This window comes from Lolium rigidum, chromosome 5, assembly GCF_022539505.1.
Source record: "Lolium rigidum isolate FL_2022 chromosome 5, APGP_CSIRO_Lrig_0.1, whole genome shotgun sequence".
NCBI lineage: Eukaryota > Viridiplantae > Streptophyta > Magnoliopsida > Poales > Poaceae > Lolium > Lolium rigidum.
In genome coordinates, this window is record NC_061512.1 from 229,073,878 (window position 1) to 229,090,529 (window position 16,652).

General features: G+C 50.2%; 1 protein-coding gene across 1 annotated transcript; it reads right to left on the bottom strand.

Moving 5' to 3' along the window:
- Window positions 1-11,203: 11,203 nt before the first annotated feature.
- On the bottom strand, window positions 11,204-12,238 carry LOC124657202 (polygalacturonase inhibitor 1-like). The gene has a single exon (XM_047195787.1). The coding sequence runs from the start codon at window positions 12,236-12,238 to the stop codon at window positions 11,204-11,206; it is 1,035 nt and encodes a 344-aa protein (XP_047051743.1).
- Window positions 12,239-16,652: the final 4,414 nt, after the last annotated feature.

Below are 16,652 nucleotides of genomic sequence, written 5' to 3' on the forward strand. Positions count from 1 at the left end.
AAACACCGTTGTGAAAAGCAGTCTGCCGTCCACACAGGGTAGCTGCCAACACCAAAGCAACAGCCGTACCTAGGGCTGGAATTAAAACTCGAAACTCGCGAGCTAAACGAGTAACTCGTGACTTGACTCGGCTCGACTCGAACTCGGTGTATAACGAGCCAAGCCGAGTTTTAAATTTTGTCGTTAAACGAGTTCAAGCTAAACGAGCCGAGTTCATCTAACTCACGAGTAGCTCGTTTAGCTCGGTAAAAATGAATAGTAGGTTGTATAATCTAGCAAAACAAATTAATCCAACCTAAAATGGGCAGTAGAAGGCCGTGTAGTCCACGCCGTGCCGTCGTCGCTCAAGCCGGCGGCGTCCTGGGGCGGCGCCGCCTCGTACCAGCTGCTCGAACCCTGGCCAGCGTCGCCGACGCGTGGGCGTCGGCCGGTAGATGTCGTCGTCGCTGCTCTCCTCGAGCTTGATCATCACTATGAGATTTTGTCCCAAATCAGAAGCCAGCACTAGTCGTGAAACAGGAGATGTAGGTGAGGAAATAATAAACAAGGTTTGTTTTCTATTTGACTGAATCCAAACGCCTAGAGAAATATTGTTGCCTTTAACCTGATCAATATTAAATAACATTTAAGCTCCCCAATTTGACAAAAACAAGCGCTGGACCTTGTGGCTACCGCGTCGACTTGTGGTATTCAGTCGCGCGCTCGAATGCTCTTCAGAACATGTTAATTTTTAGTTCTTTCGTCTCAGCTGGCAGGTGGGACCCAAAGCCCTTTAGGCATCAAGAAGACCAGATGTGGTATAGAAAATGTGTAGGGGCCATTTCGCAAAAAAAAAACAAGGCCACCTGTTGTTATTAGGATTATTTGAGACTACTGTTGCACATTGGGACAACTTTTGGGACTACTTCACCCCATTTTACAACTATTGAGACTAAACTGCACATAGAGTACAACTATTGGGATGAGTGGTGTATTTAGCTCGAAAAATAATGCATGTAATCTCACCTCTATCAATTAATGCTACATACGCCTAACTATCCTAACTATCCTGCACCATGCAAATAAATGTCGTTAAATGCTCGGTCAGTATCGTACACGGTGGCCCTTGTATGCAACTGAGTATGAGACATGCAGAAATGAAAGTCAATCACGTATTAACAGACGATATATTAGCTCCGAATCTTGCGCCACCAATAGACGCCGGCGATATCGGCCTCGCGCGTTGCCAGGTCCCAATCGTCCGGGTCGCTTTTGTTGGACCTTTCTTCACACTCCTCTTTGACTGATTTTTGCTGGCGAGTCCCGCGAGTTTCGATGATTGACTCCACGATTGGCAGGGGAAGGGACGTGGTATGGCTCTGAAACCTCTTGATGAGTTTGGATCTAGGTTTTCTTCACATACACATGATTTGGGTTTGATACAATAACAAGCGTGTTAGAGAAGAAAATAGCAAGAAGGGGGAAGGGGAAGCAGACCTAGGTAGGAGGAGGAGTTCCCCTCTGTGTCGTTTGCCATGATCCACCGGATGCCTCTCCCAGGAGACAGTGCCCGCCTTTATCGGAGACGATTATTTCACCCAGCTATCGCCAACGACTTCGGGTTGGGATTGGGCTGCCTTCATGGTCTTGTCTGGGCTTCCTTGTGCAGATGTGGGCCTCCGCTAGTTCCCGCCTCTGCATCTTGTCGTCCTTGGGCAGAGTTGCTGATATTTTACTCAAGCTCAATTTCTAGAAGTGCTTGTCATGAAGATTTTGAACCCCGTTATATTCACAGAATCAAGCAGCTAGTTTGTTGTTAGATTGTCATATGCATCAAAGGGGCCGGGCCCCTCATTTGAAACACGCGGGGAGTGAGGCAAGTGAATCTTCTACCTCTGTAGTTCTACCGCATTTTTTCCGACAAATAGCATATATTAATATCGTGCTGATACCAATTATACCTAGCCTCTACAATAACGGATTTCCCTAGTGGCATTAGGATGCGCACACCAGTAGAAAACAGGGATTTTGTCCAGCATCCCTGGGAGCTTTAGCCCTGTTTTAAAAACAAACCGGGACTAATGGAAGGCATTGGTCCCGGTCCATCCTAAAAAGGTTTTAGTCCCGATTTTTTTGGAACCTTTAGACCCGGTACCAACTCGGACTAAAGGGGTGGCGGCAGGCTGCCTCCGGGGACAAAAGTCTTTAGTCCCGGTTGGTATTAACAATCGGGACCTTTAGTCCCGGTACGCTTTACCAACCGGGACTAAAGGATTTCTAGGTTTTTTTTTGGCTTTGTAAAATACAAAAGAAAATGATAGAAAATTCAAAAAATCAAATCTGTTGAGATTCATGTATGTTACGCAACCTACCGTTACGGGAAATTAATAAATTTGAATTTTAACTTTTTTTGCATGAAAAGTTTAGAAAAAGGAAAAACGGCATTATTTTTTGCATACGACGTTGGGAAAAAAGTATATTATATAGAAATAATCGTGGGAAAAAGTTACATCCGAATTCACCCGGGTTTACCCAGTTAGCCAATATTTAGATTCTCAAAGTTTCAAATGAAAATATGAAAGCAGGAAGATTTTAGTTTTTGCTAGAAATTCAGTATTTTATATTTTTCTAAAATTTAAATTAGTAATTGCATCATGCATAAAGATTACTATTACTTAACCATAAAGTTAGCCAATTTTTAGATTTTCAAATTTTCAGGTTTTAGTTTGGCAAAAAAATTTATTTAAAAAGTAAAAATTTAAAAATAAGTATAATACAAATTAAAAAGTTAATCTTTATTTATTTATTGAAGATTATTATTACATTATTATTTTTATTTATTAAAACAATTAATTTGGAATTCAAACAATAAATAAGTGTGACATCGACCAACATGTTAATAGGATTGATATGATACTAGTATCAACAACATGCGCGCAAAGTACTTGGAAGCAGGACGGGAAGGAACTCGGAAGTTGTTATCACCAGATTTTGTCCAAATCAGGAGGTGGGCCGTAAGGGAGATGGGCTTGGAAGATTACACGTGAAAGATCTCTGAAGCGGCCTTGCACGAAGAATTTGGGCTAAGTTACCCGTGTATCTGTATTATAGTAGATCGCATCTTAGATTAAAAGATAGAGTTTGACCCGTGCACGGTTAGGTGCACGCCTAAATTAGAAAGTCCCCTGGACTATAAATATGTATCTAGGGTTTATGGAATAAACAACAACCAACGTTCAACCAACAAATCAATCTCGGCGCATCGCCAACTCCTTCGTCTCGAGGGTTTCTACCGGTAAGCAACATGCTGCCTAGATCGCATCTTGCGATCTAGGCAAGCACAAGCTCCACGTTGTTCATGCGTTGCTCGTATCGAAGCCTTGTTGATGGCGAGCAACGTAGTTATCATAGATGTGTTAGGGTTAGCATAGTTCTTCGTGTAACATGCTATCGTAGTGCAACCCTTGCATGTCTAGCCGCCCTTACACCTATCTTAGGTGTAGGGGCGGCACCCCGCTTGATCATTATTTAGTAGATCTGATCCGTTACGGTTGCTCCTTGTTCATCAAGGATTAGTTTAATATCTGCAATAGTTAGGCCTTACAAGGGGCTGGAGGATCTAGCGGTACGTAGGGTGTCGTTTGCTAGTCCTAGACAGGATGTTCCGGGGATCAACCTCGTGTTGGTTTTTAGGCCTTGTCTAGGATCGGATTACGATCACCGTGCGTGGCCGCGAGGCCCAATCCTGAGTAGGATGATCCGATTATGCTGTGAAAACCCTAAATCGTCGTAGATCTCATTAGTTTTATCTTGATCAAGCAGGACCACCATATATTCGTGCACCTCGTACGAATCATGGGTGGATCGGCTCCCTGAGCCGATTCACGAGATAACCCGAGAGCCGATCGAGGCTCGTATTTAATGTTTACGTGTATGCCATGCAGGAAACTAAGCGAGGCATCTCCATCACCTTCCCGACCGGGTATAGGTCAGGTGGCACGCCCTTGCATCAGCATCGGACGTGTGACCGAAGGCTTTGCGGGCCGTCGCTCGGAGGGACCTCGGCCAGCCGCAGCCCTAGGTTGTTCCCGGCTCTACGGTGTTGCCGTCGCTGCCCGCCGGTGGGTTTCCGACGTCAACATATTCTCGGCACGCCCGGTGGGACAAGCTTCTACATCAACCACATCGCCATCTACATCCGAGATGGCGGACGGCACGCCGGTCACATACGAGGATCCGACCGACGAGCTCAAGAAGAAGTATGACGAGATCAAAGTCATCCTCGAAGCCGACCTCATCGGCTCTTTCCACGAGACCCGTTCACATGGCATCGAGTGGAAGGGGTTCTCGCCTAACGGTGCACTAGATGGGATAGACCTCTCTCGCCCCGTCGGAGGAACGCACCAGGTCCCCGCGGCAGGAGATCAACTACTTGGTGGCTCACTCGCTACACCGCCACTCGAAAACCTCGGTAAACACGTTGGAGCGTGTCGCTCTTCGCGTGATCCAGGAGATCATGAGGCACCGGTACTCGCCGTCGGGACCAGCTCTCGGGACACATCAAGGAGAGTTGCCACTCCGAGTCCCGTCCACCGCTGCCATTTGCGTTGGCAGCACCGGAGGTGCCGGCTTCACCGGCATTCGTCGTCTACAAGATCGGTGGTGACCCTAGTGACCGCCGGCTCTTGCAGGAGGCACCTAAGGAGATCCCTCACGGGTACATCTGCACGTATGTGCCAGATTGCGGTAACTGGGCGCTCACAAACCAGGCCGCGACATCAGGGGCTTCTGGGAAAACAGGAGGAACGTCAGCAACGGATCGTGAGAAGCAGACGTGGCTAACTAAATACGCCACCCCGACGAACCTCCAGAGCACAGCTCCTGCAGTTGGCTCAGAGCTGGAAAAACAAGCGTGGCTGGCTAAGTACGCCACCCCGGCGAATCTTCAGAGTTCGACTCCTACAGCCAGCACCGTGGATCAGATCAGCACGATCCTGAGGGACCAGTTCGGCATGGTGCCGAAAAGAAGGACGATCGGCTATTCCAAGCCGTATCCCGATGAATACGAATTGGTCCCACTACCACCTAAGTATCGGCTCCCTGATTTCTCCAAATTCAGTGGATCAGATGGCTCCAGCTCCATCGAGCATGTAAGCCGATACTTGGCGCAGCTTGGAACGGCTTCAGTGTCGGATCCACTACGCGTGAGGTACTTCTCACAGTCCCTCACGGGATCGGCTTTCGGGTGGTACACCTCGTTGCCACCGAACTCGATCCGGACTTGGAAGCGATTGGAAGAACGGTTCCACATGCGGTATCACTCGGACGCTGCCGAGTCCGGCCTTGCCGATCTAGCACAAGTACGTCGAAGCGTGGAGAAACCGTGGCGGAATACATCCAGCGCTTCAGAAATCTGAGGAACCGATGTTATTCGGTTCGTGTGACTGAAAAAGAGGCAGTCGAATTGGCAGTGGCGGGCCTTGCCTCACAAATCAAGGACATGGCCTCCCAAGCAGATTATCCTTCACTGGCGCACATGGTTCAGAAACTGTCAGCATATGAACAGCGCCACCCGGACTTGTACCAGGACAAATTCAAGCGTCCAGTAGTCCTGGTCGAAGCAGAGGAAGACGCGGTTTCTGCGGGAGATCAAGAGGTAGCAGTGGTTGAATGGACTCGGGGGGCAACCCCCGTGTCCTGCAAATGGGTAAAGCCACCAGGCCCGCCCAGGGGGTTTGATTTTGACGTGACCAAGACTGAGCAAATCTTCGACCTGTTACTCAAGGAGAAGCAGTTGAAGACACCCGAAGGTCTCAAATTCCCCACGGTACAGGAGCTGAATGGAAAGCCATACTGCAAATGGCATAATTCGCTCTCCCATGCCACCAACGACTGCAGGGTGTGGCGTCAGCAGATCCAAATGGCGATAGAACAAGGACGGCTGATTTTCAACCAGTACGCCATGAAGGTCGACACTCACCCCTTCCCCGCCGTTAACATGGTGGGATGCACTTACCCTGAAGGTTGCCAGCCAGGACCCTCGTTCAGCGTCAACATGGTGGGACCTGGGCACCACCCTGGCAAGGATGGAGACGAGGGCAGCTGCTCTCGTAGCAAGGACACAGAGGAGGCCGCTCCACGCGATCGGCTCCGTCATGATGGCAAGCGCTACGTCATAGAGGGAGAAGTGAAGAACATAAGATATCAGCGACCCCTCTCTGATCACCTCCTCAACAAGTATGTAAGTCAGTATGACCAACGCCGACGGTCCAGCTATGATGATGAAGGAGATCGTCTGGCTAGAGAAGCCGAAGATATCGTCGGCATGATCACGATGAGGAGGAGCACGAGCGCCGTGCCATAGGAAAATCAAGGGAGCAAGACGACAACGACGAGCACCGGGACTGCCCCTTCTTCAGACACTGCTGGGATTCAGGAATGAGCCGATTGCCCACAATCGGCAATTGCCCAGAATGCAACCAGAAGAAGAAGGAGGCAGCCAACGTGTCTGTGTTCCAACGCTTAGGACCTCTCCCGCCTCAAAGCAAACGCGTTGAGTCCCCTCGATTGGAAGATCTCAAGGATTCAGAAGACGAGGGAGAAGAAGAAGACAGGTACCACCGTCCAAGGTGGTGCCCTGATGGACTCAGCCGTTCCCAGAAGCGCAGGGTTCAGCGATTGCGCGGCCTGGAGGAAGCCGAAAGGTTGTACTTGCATACACTAAGGAAGGCGCGACCTGATCTGGCTGCAAAAGTTCAGCGAACCCTGGATGAAGAGGGTCGACCACAGAAAATGGAGTGGCGCCCCAAGCAAAGGAAAGCCGATGACGAAACATCGGCTGACACAAACATGGTGGGAGTTATGGCTCCAGGATTACACGAGGCACCCGTTTTTGACGATTGCGAGCGCATCGACGGGATAAAAGATGGGGTTAGGCTGGTTTTATCCACCGGCTTGACCGTGTAGCAACATCAGACGGATGAGAAAACATGGCGAGGCCGATCCTTGGGATTGGCCCCAGGGATATATGGAGGGACATTGCAAAAACCTTCATTCAGCGCTTCAATCAATATGGAGGCCGATTCCAGTAATCGGCCAAAATTATCCTCACCACACGTTCTGTTTGTGTTCGACATTGGTCCTACCGGAGCCGACGTGCAAATACAAGGGCCTAAGTTAACTACAGAGCCGATATCTGCAGTTCCCTGACAGATTCGGCTCGGGGGGGCACCTAATCAGATGAACATGTGCAGTAAACATGTGTGCAGTAAAATACTGGGGGCCGATAGGAAAAAACCGGCCAGTAAAATTTTTTTTTATGACATACAGCCGATGCGTAGCCATCGACTCTAGCATGACCACGCAGGACCTACTGGATACATGTTCAAAGCACGAATCTTCACCAAGTCCAGTCCAGCTGTGGGGCCTTCTGCTTCATCGAGAGAGTAAAACAATGAAACCTTCCTCAGCTGCCTGGAGCCAATTCTGGTACCTGAACCTTCTTATTGAGGATTTTCAACCCTTGGTGCTAGTTCAGCAAGGCTGTCAGAAGAGATATATCTGCGTTCAAGGGAAGGAAGGTGATCGGCTTTGGTGCATACTCGCCGACGTTCTCGCCTTGAGCAAGGCTCGGGGGGCAGCAGGCCTGGTAAATGTTCTGTTCAGGAGCCGATTGGGGTACCATCGGCTAAACCTTCGTTGCAACCTTCTTCACAAAATGATGAGTGTTTGAAGAAGACCATTGGGTCTGGTTGGAAGAATTCAAAGGCTTTCCTGAAGACTCTACGTTGCCCACCAGATCTCAGGATCATCAGTGAAGAATTGAAGGATGGTGTGAAGTTTCCAGTGGCTGTCAGTGGACGGCACCTCGAGAAGTACTTCCCAAGCATGTGGGATGATGGACAGTAAAATGTGGAGGCCGATGCATGAAATTGGCCAGTAGAAAGTTTTTTGAAACAGCCGATGCACAGACATCGACTTTAGAGTTGCAAGATGTTGTGGTCAGATATCAAGTTACAGTCTGAATTCAAGGAGTGTTTGCCTGGATATCTGTCTGATTTGGGATTTGAGTTCGGCCTTATGGGCATGTGAGGGTGAAAAGCCGATACGTTGCTATCGGTTCTTGGTGCGTTGACTTGTTTTGACAGTCGGAAGATTTGAAATTGAACAAATGGAGAATCACATTGGAACGATTTTCATTGATTCGAAGAGAGATTTTTACAAGAAAGAGCCGATGGCTCTCAAAAGATCATCCGATGCCTAATGCACTACTACTACTAGCCCTGTGCTACTCCCTGATCTAAGGGCCGTCGCTGCCCTCGTCGTCGTCATCGTAGCTGCCGTCGGCGCTGCTACCGGCGGGCTCCTCGTCGCTGCTAATGAAGCCGCCGGCAGGGGCCTCATCCTCCTCGTCGTCGTCGTCGTCGTCATCCGACCTGGCCCAGCCACGGAAGCGCTTGGCCGGCGGGTATCCCGCGGAGGAGGAGTCGTCCTCCAACTCATCCGCCTCTTCTTCCTCCTCGTCGGAGGAGGGAACGGTCTCCCATGGGAAGAGGTCGTCGTCGCTCGCCGGTACCAGCTCCCCGTCGACGAGGAACTGGAGGTCCTCCTCCCCATCGGTCAGGGGTTCGTCGTCTTCCGATTCAATGGAGAAATCCCAGTCCCGCGCATCCCAATACTCTGGGGCGCGGGCCTCGTAGATGGCCATCAGATTGACCTCCTGCTCGAGCTCGCTGGAGGAGGAGGACTGGAAGGACAGGCTGGAGGAGGAAGAGGAATCCATGGCAGCTGAGAAGGGTTTTTGTTCGCCGATAGCTACTGCGGAGCAGGAGAATGAAGAAGCAAACCGCTCGACGCGGTTAAAAATAAAGGGGACGGGGAAATTTAATGATGTGGTGATTTCCGAGGAGGTGGTGCCAAAACTGTCAAATCATGCAGAGAAGTTAAGAAGGCAAGTTATCATGATGAAGAATACTGCGACGGTTCTGCTCTGCCACGACATGACCCTTCGAAGGAAAAATAGGATGGTTTTGAAATTATCATTACCAAAACCAGGGGGGCATGTGTTATCACCAGATTTTGGCCAAATCAGGAGGTGGGCCGTAAGGGAGATGGGCTTGGAAGATTACACGTGAAAGATCTCTGAAGCGGCCTTGCACGAAGAATTTGGGCTAAGTTACCCGTGTATCTGTATTATAGTAGATCGCATCTTAGATTAAAAGATAGAGTTTGACCCGTGCACGGTTAGGTGCACGCCTAAATTAGAAAGTCCCCTGGACTATAAATATGTATCTAGGGTTTATGGAATAAACAACAACCAACGTTCAACCAACAAATCAATCTCGGCGCATCGCCAACTCCTTCGTCTCGAGGGTTTCTACCGGTAAGCAACATGCTGCCTAGATCGCATCTTGCGATCTAGGCAAGCACAAGCTCCACGTTGTTCATGCGTTGCTCGTATCGAAGCCTTGTTGATGGCGAGCAACGTAGTTATCATAGATGTGTTAGGGTTAGCATAGTTCTTCGTGTAACATGCTATCGTAGTGCAACCCTTGCATGTCTAGCCGCCCTTACACCTATCTTAGGTGTAGGGGCGGCACCCCGCTTGATCATTATTTAGTAGATCTGATCCGTTACGGTTGCTCCTTGTTCATCAAGGATTAGTTTAATATCTGCAATAGTTAGGCCTTACAAGGGGCTGGAGGATCCAGCGGTACGTAGGATGTCGTTTGCTAGTCCTAGACAGGATGTTCCGGGGATCAACCTCGTGTTGGTTTTTAGGCCTTGTCTAGGATCGGATTACGATCACCGTGCGTGGCCGCGAGGCCCAATCCTGAGTAGGATGATCCGATTATGCTGTGAAAACCCTAAATCGTCGTAGATCTCATTAGCTTTATCTTGATCAAGCAGGACCACCATATATTCGTGCACCTCGTACGAATCATGGGTGGATCGGCTCCTCGAGCCGATTCACGGGATAACCCGAGAGCCGATCGAGGCTCGTATTTAATGTTTACGTGTATGCCATGCAGGAAACTAAGCGAGGCATCTCCATCACCTTCCCGACCGGGTATAGGTCAGGTGGCACGCCCTTGCATCAGCATCGGACGTGTGACCAGAAGGCTTTGCGGGCCGTCGCTCGGAGGGACCTCGGCCAGCCGCAGCCCTAGGTTGTTCCCGGCTCTACGGTGTTGCCCGTCGCTGCCCGCCGGTGGGTTTCTGACGTCAACAGAAGTTAAGCGTGCTAGTGCTGAAGTAGTGGGAGGATGGATGACCGAGCGGAAAGTTTGACCACGAGTCAGTAATTTGACTAGAGATTAAGTGTAGTTAGAGACTAAACTTAGCTAATAACTGAAATACTAGAAATACTGAAAAAATAGAAACAAATAGGAAGTGAAAGATAATTAGAAAACCAAATAGATAAAAATTTAACGAAATAGTTTTTAGTCCCGGTTCGTGTTACAAACCGGGACTATAGGTCATTCGTTCCGACGCACGCCCGCCGCATGGCGGGCCTTTAGTCCCGGTTTGTATTATAATCGGGACTAAAGGGGAGGACCTTTAGTCCCCAAGGTCCAGTCCCGGTTGCAAAACCGGGATTAAAGGCCCAAACGCACCGGGACTATATGTCTATTTTCTACTAGTGACATAACCCCCAAAAAAAGAATAATAATAAAAAATCTGCTACAGTGATCTATTCCTTTTAATAGTCGTACTAACACAACCAAGGTAACATGAGAAGTCCAGCTTCTCCAAAAGCAAGACTCCAAAACAGGAACGCAGCTCTTCCACCTCGTGGTGGATGACGAATTTGTCAGCGGATCACTTTCATGGAGTAGTGCACATTCGATACAAGTGGCGATCACTCAACCGAAGTAAACAGAGGACACCGTGATCATTGTCAAGAAAGAGATACAGGTAGCTCGGGATCTATCCGAGTAGACCCAAACTCACGTCTTTGACATATGACATTGTTAATCTTAAGCAAAGATAAGTCAATGGTTTTCCATGAGCTTTCCATTGTTTTAGAATTCGCGTAACGGGTGTACTAGCTTTAGGCTTCCTAATAAAAAGATATCGAAAGATCCTGGCCGTCTATTCGGTGTCAAAGTTTGCAGTACCGAAGCAAAAACCTCTTTCAGATGTCAGATAGCCACCCACTAATCACTGTCATCACGTTGCAAGTTCCACTCATGCGCGAACAAACCTGAATCGTCTAATCAGACTACGGACCCGTGTCCGCGGTGCAGGGAGGCAGCGGCGTGCCGCACAGGCACTTGTTCTGGTCGTAGCAGTCCGGCCCGTGCAGCTCCATGAACCTCCCCGCCGGGATCTCGCCGCAGAGGCCATTGTAGCTGACGTCGAAGTGGTCGACCCTGACGTCCCGCAGCGACTTGGGGACGCTCCCGTTGATCCTGTTGTGGCTGAGGTCCAGGTACCTGAGGTGGTGCGGGAACCTCACGTCGGTCATGTCGAACTCAAGCTCGTTCCACGACAGGTCCATCTTGGCCGCCGCCTTGGTCATGCTGAACAGGAACGGCGACGGGTCGCCGGCGAGCCGGTTGCGGGAGAGGTCAAGGGTGTCTACGTCGGCATCGCCGAGGTCGGCCGGGATCTCTCCCGTGAGCCGGTTGTTGGCCAGGATCAGGAACCGGAAGCTCCCGTGCAGCAGTCCCGGCGGGATGGCGCCCGTGAGCATGTTGCCGCTGAGGTCCAGGTACCGGAGCTCGGGGAGGCTGCTGAGGCAGGCGGGGATCGAGCCCGCGAGCTTGCCGTCGGCGATGACGATGGTGCGGAGGGTGGCGATGCCGGCGAGGAAGCCCGGCACCGGGCCGGAGATGGAGGTGCCAGCGATGTTGAGGTCCTCGAGGCGTGTGAGGTTGGCCAAGGAAGGAGGTATGGGGCCGGACAGGCCGCGAACGGACTGCACCTGGAGGATGACCAGCTCCGGAAGCTCGCCGAGCGCCGGTGGCACGGGCGCGCGGACGCCGTCGAGGGAGGAGAGCGCCAGCCCCGTTACGCGGCCGGCCGCGGAGCAGAAGACGGCGGGTGGCTCCCAGGCGCAGCAGTTGGTGGACGGGAGCCAGGACAATAGCTGGACCGGGTCGCCCAGCTGTGACTTGACCCTCAGCAGCGCGGCGCGATCATCGCCGTCGCAGTCCATTGCGGACGACACAGGGACGTCGACGGTGCAATGCACCGTGAACAACACCAGGCAGAGCAGCGCATGCCACGAGAAGAACGGCAGATCAGCCGCCATTGCCGCGCGCGAGAAACACAAATGTAGAAGCATTCTGCTTCTCGTGCATCAAATAAATACTCTCAGCACCCGATCGAGACAAGATAAATCTGGCTAGTACAGGCGAAGATCTAGAGCTGGGGATTCCCTGGTGGCGGTTATGAGTTGAACGTACAAGCGGGAACGAGAACCGCGCCGAGCCGTGCAGGATTCTCTCGGAGATGAGATGCCTGAACATGTGCCTCTCAACTTGGTCTCAAGGTACAGAGGTAGTTACCATCGGATTCAGATGGGATTTAACAGTACAAACAGAAAAGGTGCCCGAGTAGCTCAAACCGATCCAGCTGGACACACAGGAAGCACAATGACCTTGAATTATACTACGTAACTGCATAGCTTAATCACAACCAGTGCAGTATTATTACACAACACAGACTGGGCAGTTCTGCTAGCTACGGAAATCACACTCTACATATGTGGGTGTCGCAGGCTTATCTGGGGCGTCCATTTTATACTTCAAGATCCATGCATCTAGTTGTGTACACTGCAAAGAAGACCATTTAGTATATTTTATCTTCACTATAAAAACACCTCAAATCTATCAATCATTTACAATGAGATCCTACAATGAGATCCCTGTGCTGCTAGATCTTGCCGCATGATCAACATGACATACAATAAATCAATCAGTACATAATTAGTACAAATTAAATAAATCGATTAGTAATAAGTACTCCCTCCGTCCATAAATAGATTCCAAAGATTTATTTAAATATAGATGTATCTATACACTAAATCGTGTCTAGATACATTCAAATTTAAACAAACTTTTGGCATCTATTTAGACAGAGGTAGTACATAATTAGTTCGTTAGCCATTTTTCCACCATACCGTGCCTAACAAATCTATTGTTTGTAGTACCACATAACAAGCTCTGATTAATTTTGCTTTATTTGATACCGTATGTAGAAAATGTCACATTTGGTGTGGATTTAATTAACAAGCAGACTAATTCGTATACAAAAAGATAAGGAAAATTCAGAATAAGCTTCCATGGAGACTGCATTCCACCAGATGGTTTACTGTGAGAGGAGAATTTCATGTATTTAGATTAGGATAAATTAAATTCACCACATGATCAATTAAACGCCCACCAGGCTGTCGCTCAAGGACTCCGGCCCGGCCGGCTGGCTCCGAATGTGGTGGGGACGGGCCCTGCCGCCAAAGGTTGCGGGATAGGTCTTCTTCTCTCCGCCTGTTGGGGCCGCTGGAGGCCGGCAACTGCAGCTAGGGAGCAGCGGCTAGAGCTCGTAGCAAGCGGAAGCTGGGGCGGCCACCCCGGATCTCCGTCAGCTCCTCTTCCTGGTGGTTGGCTGCGCGATGACTGGTGGGTGGTGGCTGCGGTGGATTTGGGCGTGGCGGATCTGGGGATCCAACGCCCAGTTCTTGTGGCGGCGGTGGGCGTTGGGTCTGCTCTGGGCCGTCCAGGGCTAGGCAGCCTGGCTTCCAGGTGCTACTCTTACTCGAACACAGAGACGTCGTTGGGCTAGCTCGCGATGTCGGTGAAGGGGGCAGCGGGGATTTGAGCTCTCCGACCCCCCCCCCCCCCACGGTGGCTAGATGGAGGATCTCCGCGTAGGGTTTGCCATGACCAAGGCGGCGGCTCAACGGGCTTCTCCTTCTCCGACGGCTGGCCTCTACCTCGTCCTTAGGCGAGGGCGGTCTTGTCTAGCGGCTTCCCCGACGGGGCTCTGGAACCGAAGCAGCAGCATCCTGCGGAGTGGTGACGTTGACCAAGCGGCCGGTTGTGTTGCGGTTGCTGTAGACCGCTGCCTTGGTCCATGCGGACGACGGGTTGATGGCGAAGGTGGGCCGTGCGAGGGCAGCTGCCTCTGCTCGCACCGAATCCCGAAGGTCAGACCTCCACCCTCTATCTACCTTCTTCCTCCCCGCCGATCTAGCTGTTGGTGGTGCCGCAACAGATGCTGGCTTAGGAGTCAGTGGGGCGCGATGGCTCTGGGAGAAATCCTTGGTCTTGTGACCTCGGTGGCGGAGATGCTATCTGGGCGCCGTTTAGTGGTGCTATGATGGGTAGGTATCTGTTAGAAACCAAGGTTTCATCATTTTCTTGTCAACCTCCAGCTCGTGCAATACCAAGGTTTCTTACATTACTAATTAGAGATCTGGTGTTACAGATGTAAGAAACTCATGGTATAGGTCAATTTATTGGGGGATTGGGGGATACTATCTCAAATCCCAGTTTTTATGTAAGAATCATGGTTTTCTGCAGATGGAATTTGAATTTTGCTTCTATAGATGTAAGAAAATCACGTTAGAGGCAAGAATGGGAGGGTGAAGAAGAATTTGTTACCTGTTTCTTCGTTTTGAAGTAGGAGTTAGATATGAGTATTTGTTGTTATTGGATAGCCAGATGATTTTTTCCTATGTTGCAGCCATGGAAGTCTTGGCCGACGGCGGCCGGAGGAAGGAGGAAGGAGGAGGTAGGGTTTTGGAGAGAGGCGGGTGCGTTGTTTGTGTTCTTCGGGGATGTCTTTTTGACTGGGAAGAGCTGGTCACGTGATCCTGGGCCACGTACATTTCTCCCGCACCTGAATTTCATGACAAGGATGGACCACATGCTATTTCGGGAAGGAAAGCAGAACCCCTGGGGGATCGTGAGCGTTTCGTCCTCCGCCTCCCCCAAACGCCACGTGCCCCTGCCGAACGCCAGCGTATGGGTGGACCCTACCCACGTTCTTGTCTTATCCGCTCACTCATCCGCACCATCCGCACGCAACATCTCCCCACCCGATGGATGGTTCACCGGTGGCCTGGGTGCAGGCGTATTTTTGGACCGTCGCTCTGTTAGTGATGGCTATTTTATTTGAGCATATTTACCTCCTAGCTGTTGCCTAATGCCATTTTGTTGTACATCTATCGTTCAATTCTGAAGCTAGAGTGTAGAAGCAGTGGATGTTCCATTCAGTTTTGGTCAGCTTTGTTTGAACCGTTGGATGGACAGTAAACGTTAGATGAAGGGGGCCAGGTACGTGGTGACTTGCTGTTTACAAGTCACTGAATCCCTGTCCCGGCCCTCCTGCTCCGGCTCCAACCTCCCCACGTCGGATTGTTCTCATCCACGGCCGCGGCCAGGATCCCCCGAAGGGATTGCGGACGGCTGCTCGGGATCTCGCTCCCGAACCCAACTCGTGGCGTACGCGGTAGGAGACAAGGCGGCGGAGGGAACTCCGACGTGCCCCCGCGTACCTCCGCCATGGCATGGCCTAATTTCCTGCCCGCGGCCTGTTTCGTTTACCGTGGCCTGCGAGAATGTCCCCCACACGCGATCGGCCTGGGTAACCCGCCACCGTCTACCGCCGCCCACGTCGAATCGTCGGGCCATCGAGAGCACCTGATGCGGTCCCATCGCCACCAACAGTGCTTCATCGGCTAGTTTCTGCTCTGCTCGGGGCGCCACCACGTTCCCCCGAGGTGTCTTGCCACCGGTTGATGACCCACAAGTATAGGGGGTGTATCGTAGTATCTTCGATAAGTAAGAATGTCGATCCCAACGAGGAGCAGAAGGTGTTGACAAGCAGTTTCGATGAAGGATTCACTGTAAATGCTCACAGACAAGTATTCAAGGGGTTTTGATGTAACAGATGAATAAAGTACGAGTAAGTAAAGTGCGAGAGTAACAATTGCTGCGAGTGGCCCAATCCTTTTTAGCACAAAGGACAAGCCGGTTTGTTTACTTATAATGACCAAACGTTCTTGAGGACACACGGGATTTTAGTCTAGTGCTTTCGCTACATACGGCTAATTAATCTTCATTGTTTTGATAAGTGTTGTGTGGGTGAACCTATGCTAATGTACCGCCCTTCCTAGAACTAATACATACTTGTGATTATACCCCTTGCAAGCATCCGCAACTACAAGAAAGTAATTAAGAATAAATCTAACCAAAGCCTTAAACTCTGAGATCCTGCTATCCCTCCTGCATCGATATACCAACGGGAGCTTAGGTTTCTGTCACTCCGGCAACCCCGCAATTGGCAAACGAGTACAAGATGCATTCCCCTAGGCCCATAAAGGTGAAGTGTCATGTAGTCGACGTTCACATGACACCACTAGAAGAATAACACCACAACTTAAATATCATAACATTGAATATTACTCAACCATAGTTCACTACTAACATTTAGACTTCACCCATGTCCTCAAGAACTAAACGAACTACTCACGAGACATCATACGGAACATGATCAGAGGTGATATGATGATGAATAACAATCTGAACATAAACCTTGGTTCAATGGTTTCACTCAATAGCATCAACAACAAGTAGAAATCAATACCGGGAGAGTTTCCCCTATCAAACAATCAAGATCAAACCCAAATTGTTACAGTGGTGACGATGTTCTGCGGTGGAGAC